This window comes from Calonectris borealis, chromosome 3 (genome assembly GCF_964195595.1).
Source record: "Calonectris borealis chromosome 3, bCalBor7.hap1.2, whole genome shotgun sequence".
In the NCBI taxonomy this organism is placed as follows: domain Eukaryota; kingdom Metazoa; phylum Chordata; class Aves; order Procellariiformes; family Procellariidae; genus Calonectris; species Calonectris borealis.
Window position 1 is genome coordinate 92933689 of NC_134314.1, and position 16507 is coordinate 92950195.

At 37.2% G+C, this 16507-nt stretch overlaps 1 protein-coding gene across 3 annotated transcripts in view; it reads left to right on the plus strand.

Annotated features, from left to right (window-relative positions):
• The window catches only part of LTBP1 (latent transforming growth factor beta binding protein 1), a 137775-nt gene that overhangs the window by 64440 nt on the left and 56828 nt on the right, over positions 1-16507 (plus strand). For 2 of the 3 annotated variants that reach the window (XM_075146695.1, XM_075146697.1), the window contains exons 8-15: positions 1865-1933; positions 3911-3933; positions 4950-5052; positions 5622-5720; positions 7787-7912; positions 9082-9207; positions 9909-10031; positions 13547-13666. In XM_075146695.1, the coding sequence (XP_075002796.1) occupies positions 1865-1933; positions 3911-3933; positions 4950-5052; positions 5622-5720; positions 7787-7912; positions 9082-9207; positions 9909-10031; positions 13547-13666 (789 nt within the window). The remainder of the gene's footprint in view (positions 1-1864; positions 1934-3910; positions 3934-4949; positions 5053-5621; positions 5721-7786; positions 7913-9081; positions 9208-9908; positions 10032-13546; positions 13667-16507) is intronic. The other variant, XM_075146696.1, reaches the window with a different exon arrangement.

The following is a 16507-nucleotide window of genomic DNA, read 5'->3' on the forward strand; positions in this document are numbered from 1 at the left end:
TAGAAAATTCTGGTGAGCTGTTTGGGAAACACTTTTCCTATTTTGTGACAACTTTCATGATTTAAAAACATGTTCCTTTCTATAACAGGTTAAATTCATAATCTTTCAGAGTTTTCTATGAAAAATGTGTGAAAGTGGGATACTCCAGAACGGGGTAATGTATTTACTGCAGCATCCCATGTTAATTTAAGAGTCATTGAATTAAAAAGTAATGATCTCACTCTCTGATAGCTTTTAAAATATTTGTACAAAGTAGACCAGCTCCAAAAAAGAGACTGAGAGAGGCCAGCTTTGTATACCCAGGTGTTGAGAGCACTTATCAGAGCTGTGGTAGAATAAAGCTCACATTTCTATTCTGCATTTGAGAGAATATGACCTGAAACAAGATTTCCTACATCCTGAGTATGCATCTGAAGGTACAGCTGTCAAATTTTCTCTGTCTTCCTGCTTTGACCAGAATTCCCACCCTCAGTTGGGTGTTTTTGTGGCAAGTTTTGATATTAACATTTTCCAACAAAAAGTATTTAATCATTCTGAATCCACTCGATTTAATCAGTTTGATCCTTCATCTTTTCTACTACTAAGATGCTATCAGAATACAGTATGCAATTAATGCATACTGCAATATAATGTATAATTTAATGGATTGATCTGTGGAGTACCTGTAGCTAGTATTTTGTGGCTTTATTTTAGATGCTAATTCACTTTAAAACCCTGATGTGTTCAAAGCAGAATTTTTGAACTACCAATGCCCCACTCTGCATATCTGTTAAGAAGCTGTAAGAAATCACATCGGGCACATGGGAGACAATCTTTGGTGTTTCATCTCAACATAGCTTTACCTAGAGCAATGAAGACAATGAAGCACCGCCCCCTCAAGACTCCTGAAGGTCTCCCTGTCCCTGGCAGGGGCATAGCTATTATCTTTGATGGGGAGGAAAGTTGACCTGTATTTCTTTTTCATTCTAGTCTTCCACTAGGACTGCAAAACCTGATCTCTGCAGAGATCAGAGCAGGTGCTGCTGCCTGACTTTCATTACCTTTTTCTGTAGCAGCTTTATAAATGAGATTATTTCCCCTCTCTTCCAGTGGTGATTTGGCTTTTTATGATCCCCATCTTGTTTTTATCCAGCCCACTGAGGTCAGTGGAAAGACTTATTCAATTCAGTGGAATTTGGATCAGGGTTGGTATGAGACCTCTGATGTAGTCAAATGGGATCCTGTGAATGAATGTTGTTGCTGGTTGATATTCTTCTGTTCCTCTAGTACAGGGTGGTGAGCTTTTTTCCTTTGGTTTCGGCAAAATGAGAAGGATAGAAATAGTGATGTTCATTCCTAATGCAACATAGATGATGATGACAGTTTGCACATTTAAATTCATATTCAGAAAGGATATACTGTTTGAAGAGGATTAATACAAAAAAATTATCTTGATATAATGATAGATTAAACATAACTGAAGAAAGATGGTAAACTGAAGTGGAAACTTCCTCGGAATAACAGCCAGAACATGCTTTTGGGAGAATGCTCAGTCATATTAGCATGCAATGCATAGCTTGTTTTTAAATATTTTTTTTTTGTAAAAATGTGTGTACAATATGAGATTAAATTTATTAGTGGTAGTCATTATATTTTCCACTATGTCAACATATTGCACTTTTAGACTCCTAAAAGGAATATTTTCCCATCCCAAATCTAGCTGCTTTTAAGGAAATCTGCCCTGGTGGAATGGGTTATACGGTTTCTGGCCCTCACAGAAACAAGCTATATCATCACCCTGCAGTTAGAGTACAGCCACCTGTCATTGGCAAGACCCCGATTACTCAACCTGTTGCTAAAGGTACTTCTCCTCCACCTCTCCCAGCAAAGGAAGAGCCGGTGGAGGCACTGACCTTCTCACAGAAAAGTGAGACTGAGATGGCTGTGCAAGAAGGTGAGAGTGGGAAAATTTAGTCTTTCTATATTTCTATGCATGTGTCTTCAATGGTATGTTTCTTTGCGGAGTAGCTGCGTACAGTGCAGGACAAAGAAACGTCACTTCCCGCAGCAGAGCGTTCCATGTGATGGAGTGTATTGTGTTACATGATTTACTTCTGAAATTTTATGTATAGCTCCTACCAAATGCTGAGAACACCGTGGAGAGAGAGAGACTGCTTTAATCTCATTAATTTTTATGATAAATAGTAAATATTTTTTTTAAGACTTTTATAAAGGTATTTATAATCTCTCACATATAACAAAGGACTCAACTCAGGCTTTGATTTACTAGTATCTGGGGTGGCAGAAACTAAGGGGTTTTCATCATCTTCCTTCTATACACTCCTGTAGATTAGCACCACCTGATGTGGGCATGCTTCCCTTCATGTGGTCTGCTCTCACCCCTGCAGCTGTGCACTCCCTTGGCGTGACCATGTCGGATCAGCCCCTCTCTGCTGGGCTGTTTAACGATTAGTTGACTCCTCTAAGATATTTTTCTCAGACTTTGTTTTCTGCAAGCTCCACTAAGAACTTGCAGCAGCCGAAATTTTCCTGAGTCTAAAACAAATGCAGAAGCAAAGAAATGCAGAAAGCAGCACTATTATAAATACATTGCCAGCAAACTTGGCATGAACTAACTGTAGACAAGAAGAAATGTTGCTGAAGAACCCTCTCATGATATTGAGTACTTAGTAGGTTATTTCCAAGTAGCAGTTATGTATCTGTGTGTCAGGCCATTATTCGAAAGTTTCAGTCAGCTGACTTTGCAAAATTCTGTGCGACATGGGTTACTTCCCAGTTAAAATTACTGCTCTAGTTTTGCTTTCAAAAAGAAAATGGAGCTAAACTGAATCTGGAGAGAAAAATAAGCCATTCAAATATACTTACAGACTGTGCTGGATTATAAAATCTCACATAAACCTCTGGGCTTTTCTGTGGAAAAAAGTGGTGTACCGTTTGCTAAAATACTACTTCAGTAATTAGAAAGATTACCACATTCTAGTAAATCTTAAAACACAGAGAATCTGGAGAAAAAAGGAGTATTGTTTTTTTAAATAAAGAACTTTAAAAAATATGCTTACTCTAAGTCAGTAATGACACACATTTGAATTTTATATTCCATTTTTTGATATATTTGCATTTGGAATTTTTGAGATTTTATTAGAAGTTCTCTTAGTTCTGATAATCAGCCTCCCCGCTAATGCTGAAGAAATTAGAGCAAAAAGAGTCATTTTCTTAAAAAACAAAATCTATCCTGTGGGAAAAGTTGATTGTGAAAAGAAAAATATTCTTACAGTTTTTTACAGAACCATAGAGATTTTCATCAGTAAAAGACAAATTCAAAAAAGGCACACTGCAATGGAAAATAAAAACTTATATGAAATTTCTACCTCTCCTTCCCAGAAAAAGGTCCCTTTTATGGAGAAAACAAACAAACAAACCACTTTTGCTGGCTTAAAGAAAAGGCAAATTTCAAAACTTGATTTTTTTTTTTTTTTTTTACAATAAATTCTTGCAAATTTGTTAATGGTTAGTTATATACCATTATGATATTAATTTACCTTTAAAATAATTACAGATGTTGATATTCCTTGGAAGGAATTAAAGAAGTTTTATCAGTGAGTTAATAACCTGTGAGTTTCTCGGATTGTTTCTAAGAAAACAATTGAGAAACCTGTAAGGCAGCTGAATACTGAGTAAATAATTATAGGCATTGGTCAGTGTGTAGAATCTTATTCTGGTTTCAGGTTAATTTTTATGCTTGCTTCAGGAACATTACTTCCAGTTTGCACCATTTTGGAATGATGTTAGAGCCTGAATTTTTTTTGCCATGGCAACAACCACTTTCAAATGTGCTACTAGTTTTAAGTAGAATGTGTAAGTAAATGTTATGTGAAGTCTCATTCATTTTCTTTTTTCTTTCTGGTTTTAGTGGCAACTGCAGCCCCTGATCAGGTAAAACATGATGTGATTTATCTAGGAATTAGAAGTAGACCATGTGTACGAGATGTGATACGATAACTCTGAAAAGGATTTAGGATTTATGAGGAACAAACAACTCACTGTGGACTTGCAGTGCAAACCCTAAGGCAAAAAGAGCTCGTGTTATTACTATATACAGCAACAGGCAGGTGGTGAGGTACAGGAAAGAGGCTACTTTAACGTTTCTTCAGGGCACTGGTGGAGAGTCTAATACTATATTGTTCTATCCCATTCTGGAGCCTGTATTTTAAAGAGGATATTGAAAAATGCAGACAGTGTGAAGGAGAGCCACAGATACTGACAGCTAGAGAAAATGAGTCGGAGAGAAACAGTGTGAAGCTTTGAGAAGCATTTGTGACACCTGCTTAAGAGACTTGTATTAGTGCCTAAGTTAGTTTCCTAGTTTTTTTAGGGTTGCTGTGTATTCAGTAGAGAAGAGCAGGTGCGTATCTATGTTAAGTCCCCCATTCTGGAGGTTCCAGGTTCTCTATGCTGAAGATCATGGGATTCATCAGGAATAACTGCAGCTGTACTTCATTTCATATTCCTAAAGACTTACAAGCATCTAACACTTTTATGAAAAAAAGATGATCAGTGCAATAGCTTAGAGAGAACCTTTCACAGTGGTCAAAGACTTAGAGACATACGTGATTGTATACTTTTGTGTGATGCTGAACTGCAATTAAATACTATTCATAAGCAATTAAAGACCAGAGGATGGGAGAACTATGGAGAGACAAAGCCAAAGATACAATTAGAAGCTCCATGAAATATCTCCTTGAAATAAAATCAATGTTAAATTGTATGCTATTGTGTAAACATAGTATTCCATGTTTTTTCAGGCTTAAACTGGTAGTAATTAATGATCTGCTATCAAAAGCCACTCATGTGAGAATGTTAGCAGTTTCTCAAGCCAGGAGTTTGTGGATTTTTATGATAGCTAAATTAAGAGAATGTTTTCGGAACATAAATTTTAATCATTCTTTCAGGAATTAGCTTCCCTTGATCAAGAAAAGCAGCCTGATCTAGAGCCTGGGCAGCCTCAGCTTTCTCCTGGAATTTCAACAATTAACCTGCATCCACAGTTTCCAGGTAACTTGTTTTGACTTGTCTTTTAGTATGAGAGAGTGCTTACAATTCTTCAAAGAATGGGAAGGTAGCAATTGTAACAGAGGTTAATGAAAAACTGATTGCAGCTTCACAAGCAATTTTTCCACGAGCAGAATATGGAAAAAAAAATCATGGAAGCTGAAGTGGGAGGAATTGAAAGGTTGGCATTGGCTGGATGACTTGTTAGGAGGCAAAGACATATTTTAGGCAAAAGTGATATCCTGGATTACATATATGAGCATTTTAATGTCAGCAGAGTTGAGACCTTGTACCCCTTTCAAGAAGAAACTTTACTTAGGTGCCTCCTTGTAGATTTATGCATAACTTTTGCTGCAAAAGTTTTACTATTGTGCTTGCTTTCTTTAGCACCTCAGTTTTTTTCACAAGCAGTAGAATGATGGAAAATGCAATTATACTGTTTTTTCTACTCCACATCTAAGCAGAATAAACTAATGAAAAGCTCCATAGTGTCTGGCTCATTCAGTATCATGTGTGAATTCTTTAAGGGTTTTTTTTTTGAATGTGATTGATTTCCATTCCATGTCACACAGTAGTGATTGAGAAAACATCTCCTCCTCTGCCTGTTGAAGTTGCTCCTGAAGTCTCTACTTCAAGTGCAAGTCAAGTAATTGCACCTACTCAAGTTACAGGTATTGTACTTCCTTTTTAGAACTAAAATAAATTAAGACATTACTGTGAGTTCCTGACACTATAACTTGTTCTATGCTACTTCTGAATTGTAATAGCGAAGAGAGTGTAGCTGTAGAACAGAAAGGAATACTCTGGGGAGAGATAGGAAGTAGAGAGCAGCACAGCAATGAGGGTACTGTCAACAGAGCTAGGACTGGGCCCTCCCAGGATGTACCTGCCATTTTTGTGCCCGCAAATAAATGATAGAGGGAAAAATTAATAATTCCACCTCAGATTACATGATCTGCAACCAAAGTCTGGAACTGAAAACTTCTTGGCTACCAGTCATGTCTTTAGACAGTCTGCACATGTGTTCATGAAGTATACGTGATCACATTCTTTGAGGGATGTAGACTTTGTGGGATGTAGATCAACATGTTCTACAAAAAGCGGATGAGCAGTTATTGTGAGATCTATTTGAAGTGTTCTTTTGATATTTGTGCTTCTTCCTTTTTTGATGTATTAAAGTTGCCTTTTCTACATCCATGTGTCAAGAAGTGAAAATAACAGAAATGCAAGTAATGCTCTTGTCATAGCTGAAACTTGTCTAAGTGATGGCTGTGTCCAAAAGGCATGAAAATTTCACTTGCTGTACATTTGAAAACAAAAAGGTGAATGTACTATGTGTGTATACATGACAGCATTACTATGTCACATTGGCTAGTCTCTCAGAATTAACACAGGCTTTGAAGTAATTGCAATATCCAGGTAAATACTTTGAGATGCAGTACTGTATATGATAGAGATATCTAGGCTTACCAAGAGGTTTCCCAATTTGCATTCACAGGGAGAAATTGCACATGCTTTAATAAAAGTTTAACTCTTCAAAGATGGCTTTCCTTCATGCAGGAGTGGATTTTTGAGTTGCATGCAACATGCGCAGGGTCTAAATCACCCAGTTGTTTGAAGTATGATTCTGTCTGCAGTTAAATCATCCTGAATCTACTGTAAGAGTAGAGAAAATATCCTGTCCTGTAAGCATTCAGCTGCCTCCTTCAATTATCTATAATTGCAGTTCGTCAATCCGATATGAAAGTTCTACTAATGGTAATTTTCAAACCAGAATTTGGAAGTCATCTCTGCTGTGATTGTGCCCCTTCTGCCAGCCAGCTCCTTGTTTCCTTACAGGGAGAGGAAGTTACCCTGCTGGGAACTCACATCAGTTAGAAAAAAATGGTAGTTTTCCATGTTCTGCTCTTCTTTCTTTCCTCAGGAAAAGGAGTGAAGCTAGAAATTGCTGTGTGCTATAAACAAATAAATCAATCTGTTGTTCAGATATAGTTCCGACTGTTGTTCAGATATTTTAGAGATAGTAAAGTACAAGTGAAGTAGGATTTGTAGGACAAAATCCTAAATAGGATTTAAAAAGATGAATATAGTTAGAGTTGAGATGTTTTTCAGTGCCTTCATTCTGTACTTTAAGATTTAGTTAAATTTAAATGTAACCTATTTCTAAATAGTCTGGATAAATGATTCTTCTTTACAGATGGTAACTTTTTCAGGAATTACGATTTCATGCTGCTCTATAACCTTAGTTTAAATTGCAACTAAACATAGTCATTAGTATTTTTTGCAGTAACACATATTCTTTGAGAATTTCTAAAACTGTAAGGGTTTAGCACCCAGTGCTGCCCATATCTGAATCTCCTTATCTTACAAAATACATCCAAGCCATTAACAGATGAGTATTCTGTAAAAATAATCAGAAACCCACTGCAGTTATTATCTTAACCTTCGATGCAATGGTTAAATAGTATAAATTTTTATTTTATATTATCTTCATTTTACTTTATTTTTTATATACCCATTTATAGATTTTGGATAGGACATGAGAATATGTCACTAGGAAAAGCCTAGATGGTTTCTAGATTCTGCCAGATAAGGTATCCATTAGAGAAACTCAGGACTTACAAACTTGATTTACAGTTGTTTTCAGGCCTGATCTTTCTACCTGGATTACAGAATATTGTACACTTACTGAACTATGTGGGAGAGTTTAACATTAAACTTTTTTTTGTTTGCTTAGAAATCAACGAATGTACAGTTAATCCGGATATCTGTGGAGCAGGACACTGTGTTAATTTGCCTGTGGGATACACTTGCATCTGCTACGAGGGGTACAAACTTAACGATCAGCAGACAAAGTGCTCTGGTATGAATGGACGCTTTCAAAAATCTGAAATAATCATGCTATGAAATGCTTGAAATGTAGAGTCTGGTCAGGGGATATGTGCTACAGTACGGTCAGGAGTTGCTTCCTCTACTGAATGCCTCGAAACTACACAGAAACTAGTTTTTTTATGTCAAATAAAATTTGCCAGCTAGTCTTTGATAGAGCCTTTCAGCCACTCAGAACTGAACATGAATTTAATTAAATTGAATGAAAGCCTTTCCCATTGTGAGATTAGAGAAAAAGTGATTAGACAGACCATCTCTTCTCAGCTTTATATCGGGTATCTAAAATCGCCAGACTGCTAGGAAGAAATACACTTCTGTTTGGAGAAAGAATGACCGAATTAGTGTCTGTTTCTCGGAATGATTTGCCCAGCTACCAGCTCTGCAGCTGGACTAAATCCAGTCATTTTGTTAGGTCTTTCCTTTCAACCTTCTGCTGAAAAGAGAAAGTATATCGTAAACATCCCAGAAGCACATTAGGAGATCTGCAAAGTGAGGTCTTCATCCCGTTCAAAGCTAGTAATTTCTGGAACGGAGGGCTCTGATAAACATGAGGCAGAGCCCAGACTGGCTCTACATGAGCAGTTTCAGATTTGGAAACGGCTGTATCGGTATCTTTCCCGCATTCAGAGTCTGCTGGTTCCTCTGTAACTTGGATCAGGACGAGTTTATTATATCATGTTGCCAGATTATATACTATCAACTTTTCATGCTACCAAAAGTTCAGTAACTTCACACTGATACGCATGCTATCAGGTGCAACTACAGTATTAAAAAACAATTTACATGCATACACAGCCAAATGGCAACTTAAAATCCTTCTATTTCGTCCAAATCGTATTAATGTTCCATGCTTGCAGCTTGTGCTCAGCCTGCACTCAGTGTAGTGATTTGAATAGTAATCATGTCACATTCTCCAGGCCAATGCAATATTCTTATAGTCTAAGCCAATAAGAGCATTTTTTTTCCCAACCAAAACTATTTAATGCATCTTTTTTGCAACTCTGAGGGAGAGGAAAACATACACTTTTTCAAATAGTTAAAATAATTACAAGATCAGACTTTTCAAACCCATGGCATAGAATGCACAAAGAATCACAACTAAATATGTTATTCTATAGTCTTATGGTTTTATTTCTTTTATAGATATTAATGAGTGTAATCAGGCACCCCATCTCTGTTCCCTTGGACGCTGTGAAAATACAGAAGGAAGTTTCCTATGTATTTGCCAAGCTGGATTCATGGCCAGTGAAGATGGAACCGACTGCGTTGGTAATTACTGATCTACTTTATAGAAAATAAAAATGAATCAAGCAGCTTATCTAAAACCTCCTGAAGTCCCCTTTTCAGCTTTTGTCCTCAATGTCATTGGACTGATGTCTGGAAGTGTATTTAACTATCTCTCACCAGGTATTCTGGTGAAGAAAATATTTGAGTAGCTCCTACTAGTTTTCAAAATGATTATTTGTTGAAACACAAGAATTTATTCAGTATCATGCTTGTTTAAGAAAATTACCATTGAGTAAAACACCTTCTGTGGTGGAAAATACAAATATTCAAAACTCTTTCAATTGCTAGCAGCTGTAACAAACCATATTTTTTAAATACAGCTGCAAACAGCCATGGACTTTGCAGAGCAATACAAACACCCTGAATTGGCTGTGATCTTCCTCAGGTTAGCGCTGCTGTGGGCACAATATACACGCAGTGACACGCATTGTGTTTGCAACCACAGGGCTGCTCACTGGCCTTCTTTCTACAGCCTGGTTGTTTCTAGTTCTCATTCTCTCTGTGATTACAAGTAGTGAGGTAAAGATGGAACTGCTCAGTAAGAACAGCTGTAGGGCTGTGGCTTGCAAACAGCTTGAAAATCCAAACTTATGTTTAATTAAAGCAGAGTTTAGGGGAGATGCAAGCATTCAGTAATTTCATGGTGAAGCAAAGTTTCTCTCAACTTCTCTTTTTCATTTCAGATTTTGATGAATGTTCAAGACCTCATACTTGCGGGGAAGGCTTTTGTATAAATACTGTTGGCTCATACAGATGTGAATATTGTGATAGTGGATATCAAATGAACAGGAGAGGTGAATGTGAAGGTAGGTTTGGACTCTTCACCAGTAGTAATACAGTAACAGTTGCCAAGCGAAACAATTGCAATAGGAAAAGCCATTTGTTCGCCTTGACTGCTGTTTCTGATCTCAACAGAAAACTTTACATCTATTTGTTTATTTTTTAAGAAATCTGGCCATTAGATGGAAATATTAAAATAACTCAACACAGATTTTTTCATGTTTAACTTACTATTTTTCTACATGGTATATTTCTTTTAATTCCTTTCAATCTCCATTTGCTATTTGATTTCAGATGGAATGTCTTGGCACAGTGGTTTTATATCTATTCGTGCTCAGAGTTCCCTTTCCCCATCCCACTCTGCGCTTATTTCCATGGGTAATTTCTCTAGCTTAATCTTACTGCAGGATTTCTCTCACAGCTACTTTCTTCATTTAATTTGCCTTCAGATCATTTAACTTCCCCCTGTACACCAGCTGAAAATGGCAGAATGTTCAAAAGGACATTGCTTTTTTTATCTACAGTATGTCCTGGATGATGACGTGAAGTTACCATTTATTTGTATCCCAAAAACAATGCCAAATGTTACCGCTCTTTGGAATGATTAACATTGCCTGCTGTTCAAGGGAGGCTTAGCACTGCGGCTTGAGCTGAAAAGGGAGAATTCTCAGAGGGTGCAAGCTTAAACAAGAAACCTTTTTGAGTACTCTCCAATCTTTTCAGTTATTTGATGTCTGGAACCGCAATTCAATTCTTATTATTTAGATTTAAGACACTGCAAAGGAATTCCCCCACTGTGGCAGAACCATCTTGGGACAGCTATTTTAACATGGAATCTCTTAACTTTATTGTTAGTCCTTCCCTGCATGTTTAAAAAAAAAACATCGATAATTTTTCCTATATTATAACAGGTAGCAAATGATCAGTTGGCTTTTTTTTAATTTGGAAATATATTATCTAGCAGGTGTTTCATATTGTAGGAGGATCTCCAAAACTTCACATTATTTTTCAGTGTGCTTTTTTTGCTGTTCTTTTCTCTTTTTTAATTTTCAACTTGACTTGTGAACTAAAAACCACAAGCAACCATTTCATTTTAAACATAGTTTTGTTCATGCTTTAGTCTAAGTTACTTAGGACGGAGCAAAATTGCTAAATGTTAGGTTGCCTAGCAAATAAGCAACTTAAAGCTGCTGTGGATATATTTGCTGCACTGAGCATTGCTACAAGATTCCTCTTTCTATTCAGACAATTTTTTTTAATTTAAATAAATGTTTCACGCACTCCACTCTTACAACTACTTTTTCCAAATCTTCTCTGTCAGTAAGGAATCTGTGATTAAAATAGGCTAGAAATCAGAATATCACAGTGCGTCAAATTTCTTATTAGTTTGTAAATTAAGTAGTGTGGTGGTAGTCCTCTGTTGTTTAACTTAACAATATGTAATTTCTGAAACCAAATTCTCTGTTGAAAGTTATTTAAGGTTGCTTAACGGAAAAACCCTCCTACACTAAATCCATCAAACCAAGGAAATGACGCATTCGGGGAATCATTTCACCATGTCATTACACCTACACGTTATAGTTACCCTACTGACAGATTCCAGATTCCACAAATAACTCCTTTCCACCTCCTCCGCACTTCAAAAACAAAGGCAAGAATCCTCAAAGCTGCACACAATACACACAGTTCACTTACACTTCACCCCATCTTCATTTTGCCTTCAAGCTATACTCACGCAAGCTTTGTCGTGGGCCTAGCCCAAGAGTGCATGTATGTTAAACGTTGGAACAGGCTGCCCAGGGAAGTGGTTGAGTCACCATCCCTGGAAGTATTTAAAAGACGTGTAGATGAGGCGCTTAGGGACGTGGTGTAGTGGGCATGGCGCTGTTGGGTTGACGGTTGGACTCGATGATCTTAGAGGTCTTTTCCAGCCTTAATGATTCTATGTTGTTGTTGTAAAGTCTATTGTTTATGTAGAACACTGTAAGAGGCATAGCTGATAGTCACTGCATACGATTAAGTATTCCTATACAATCTTCTTGTGATTTCTTTAAGCTTTTCAGCATTTAGACTTTACTTTGACTGAAAATTTCTCTACCAAATACATCATTCATGTTGTGTGTTTTGAGGCAATCCAGGCAGTCCTGAGAACAGGTTTCAGCAGAAGTGGATTTTTTTGTTAATTAAATAAAAAAATCTCACAGCAGTTTCACTGAGAAACGTTTGCAGGTCTGCATCATAGCGGCTGAAGAGGCCTGTTGCTTTTTTTATGAGAAAGTATTCTCAGCTGGACAATCATGATTCTATGAAAAATTGTGATTTGCCCACATCCAGTGAGTTGTTTGGAGCTGGGATGTTCAATTCTCTGAGGGTTGGAGTATTGTCCAGTTAAATTACAAGTGTTGGAGGCTACATTCCTTCTGTGAGCTTGTTCCCAAAACTAGGAGTAAATTGCCTCTGTACTATCTGTGCTGGAGTAGCAGTCCTTTATTGCAGAAGACACAACCGCTAGGCTTGGGGCAGGGAAGGGACAGGAGCTTAGGAAGCTGGGTTTAGAGGCGATTTTGACAATTTCATTAGTTCCGTGCACTGCCTGAAGCAAATATTTGGTAGAAAAGGTTATAATTATTATGTAATTAAAGACCATATTATAAAATGATACTCAAGTATGGGAGCAGACTGGAATGGGGCTGTCCACACAGTTTTAATTCCAGCATCTTCTGATCATTGGTCACTTGACAGCAACTTGTCTTTGAATGTCATTTTTGTATGCAGTCTCTTTTAGATTGTATATATTGCGTTTATTGTGGGTTTCTTTGGTCTAAGATAAGAAGTTCTTGGTAGGTGCTCAGAGCCTGGACATGAGATCCATGAGTTTTTCAGGACCTATCTCTTTTTTTGTCATGGGTAAAACTAGGACCTCTCCTGATGCAACAAGTCCCTCTATCACCCTAAACATTGCCAGCCTCAGTGATGTGTGTGTTACTGTTCTTTCAGACATAATTAACTCCCTACTCCTTGTAAACATTTTTGATTACCATTCACACAATTAAATTTATAGTCCACATAATACTTACATGCATAACTCTAGGACACTGGAGAATACCAAATTCCTCTTTGCTTTGAAAAGCCAGAGTTGCAATTTTATTGTTGTTGCAATGCTCTTCCAACGTCTCTTGAGACTGACTATAGGAAGAACCTCGGGACACTTCAATATGGTAAAGGGGTGATGTAAGCAAAGTTATTCTTGCCTATCTAAGCCAGAAATCTGATCTGCTGTATGTTATGGAGGGCCTACCAAAGATTCGCAGTATAAAGAAAATACAGATTCAGCTGCATGTACTATGATCTAATTTATTTCTCAGAAGTGCCCCTTTGCTGGTACAAATCTGTGAGAACTTGTACCTTCCTGGGTCTCTTCCTTGCAACTCTTTAAATGTATTATTATAACATGAGCACAGTTAGAATAACCAGATTAGTTTATTGTTCAGTGTTTTGTTATGGCTTTGACCAGAATTTCCTTTTATCTTCTCTTTTGAAGACATCGATGAATGCCTGACTCCAACTACTTGTCCAGATGCACAGTGCATTAATGCTCCTGGCTCTTACCAGTGCATTCCTTGCAGAGTGGGATTCAGAGGCTGGAATGGACAGTGTCATGGTACGTTCAGTACTCTTTATATCTCCAGTTATAGTTCTTGTTCCGAGATGCTGTATTTCCTATGCCATCAGTGTCACAACCTGATGACAGCACTGTGCCCTGAGTCCCCATTTCATTCAATAATAATTGAAAATACGAGATTTTTGAAATGACTCGATGTTCTCAGACACAGTATATATGAGGAAATTGTGTTTTACTGTAGATAAATGAACAATTGAATCTAGACTGCAAACAATACAATTCTAAATACAAAACAAAATTCTTGAAATAAGAAAATACGGAACTGAAAGGGATGTACTATCAGTGAAATGCTAGTAGGCCATTGTTTGGAGGTATTAACAAATGGAAAAAACATGAGAGTGCTAACACATCAGTGTGACTGGCAGGCTTTTCAATAGGATATGGGAGTTTGCTCACAAAGCACATTAATTCAACTTCTTAATTACCTGTACTTCCAGCAAAACATTCAGCACATCTTAAAAGAGCTTGTCTCACCTTAGGTTACATTTTTAGGACAGATTTCTCACATTATAGTTTTGTTGATTTATTTTTAAATGTTAGATATTTTTTTTTTCCCCAAATCAGTTTTAGCTATTTGAGATACAGGTAAGAAAGAGCAAATGAATCCATTGTGCAAAAAGAAATAATCTTTTGCAGTTCTGAGTGCCACTTCCTGAGGCACTACCAGAAACTTCAATTTCACCTCGGTTGTGAAGGATCTGCTGTCTGTTATGAATCCTCCTGTCCGCTCTGTGTGTAACACTTGGCCTATAATTTGTGATGGTTGGAGTAACCATGTTACCTAAACATGGGTGTATAATAACCTACATAGGAGGTGTTTGCATTATTGTTGTAGGACAGATTGGCAGTGTACTTCCATAGCTTATTTCCTAATCGCTCCCAATTGCTGTGATTTGATTCAGTCCATGAAGCAGTCTAAGAGCATTGTTTTGGTTGAAATAGCACTGGAAGGTGGGCAGCCACTCTGCTCCAGCCACCAATGGACTTTTGATGTGGAGCAAGACTAGAGCCAGGTTGAAGTGAAGCACCTGAAAAATGTACGTTGTAGCTGCCAGACCCTCATCACCAGTTTTGCTTTACAGATGATACCTTTTTCAACCACCCTATTTTCTAATGAAGGCATATTGTAGCAAATTATTTCCGTCTGAACATCTGTCTGTTGCAATTTATCGGCATGTCACAGCTGCATTATTTGGTCTTGTCATTTGACTTATTGTGGAGGAATGTATTTCTCAGGTAATTTCATGGATTTTAACAGAGTTATAACAAGCGATGGAATGTTTACAGCAAACTGATGTGGTTCACTTAGCACACGTTCATTTTCATATTTGTTTTGCTCCTTCCCACCTGCCTGGATTCCTGCTACCCTTGCAAAGAATGTGGCACATGCACTCTGTTAAGAAAGGTTTCCTCTTATTTAATTCCTTATTTGGAAAATGTAAAGTTGATTTAATTTTGCATTCTTTCGTGATATCAAGCTTGATTTCTATACCTATTTATGAAAGTAGCCTGGTTGAAAATGCCATGGCATAACTTTCACTTGTTTCTTTCTTGCTAACCAGGTTAGTAGGATTAGAATGAGAGAAAAGAAGTCACTGCTCTGCTCAGATTTACAAGCAAAACTAAGTCATGTAAGGAATAAGTCTTGGTTCCCAAGTTGCTGATACTTTTTTTCCTTGTATTACTGCATGTAGTTTCCCTTTTTCCTTTGTTTTATGAAATGTTCTAAGCCTAGACATCTCACTTACATCATTAGTGATGTGATCAGTCTTCATTTTCTGTTTATCCTAGACTTACATCATGTTGGAAATGAGCCATACACATTTTAGAAAATGTAATGCAGACAGAGTTTGTCTTAAATCCATAGCTTTGCAACATGGTACAATTTAAATACACTGGAAAGGAAAATATTTCCCAAGTTATCTATGAAGGGTATTTAAGTCCATTGTTCCATGAATTAATTTGTTTCTGCTATTAGTTTAGGTCAGTTGTAGCTCTGCTGCTTTTCCCCAGTGTTGTTTTCAGTAACTCGGCTCATTCCTCTGCCTGTACTTGAAGCCCTAGAAAGTCTAGTGTAACAATTTTACAGTTCTTTTATGCTATTGATATTGTAATCTTCCAGGACTTAAAGCCAGGAACATAGCTACTTTTGTTTAATAAAGGCAAATCAATTGGTTCACTTCAGACTTATGTAGAATAGATTTAACTGCAGTTTAGGTGGGAATATCCAATGTAAGATGCATATTGGAAGAAATTAAAAATGGCACCTGCACACCCTGCCACCTCATTGTCTTGAAATTGCTACTGTCCCAGGTCCCTCAGTGCGTTTGTATCGTACAGGGACTATTTGCAATAATTTTTTTAAAAGTTTACTTGCAATCATGGGTTTTTTTCATCTCTCTCTCTCCACATTTGCACATTCAAATAAAGTGATATATCATGATGTATAATGACAATAAAGTAGTATGTGAATCTAGAGCACACTTCTGTGTATTGATGAATAAATGAAAAAAATTAGGTTGACAAAACTTTCTAGACTGCTTCATCCTCATGGTTGTCACTGTGGTGGATTTTGCAACTATGTTGTTAACTCACAATATTCAGCTTGTACAGCGTTAGGGACCCCATCAGAAGATTTCAAAATTAATACAGAGATCAGCAGAGCTGATCCATATATCTCTAGCCCTGCTCTAGGGAGTTTCAGTAGAATTAGCTACAGCTCTGGACTTCATCTCAGCAGATATAGTTTCTGTTCCTGGCTTTTCTGCTGGCTTTATGAGAAAATCTCTTGATTTTTTGAATTCCCTCCAAATATCAGAA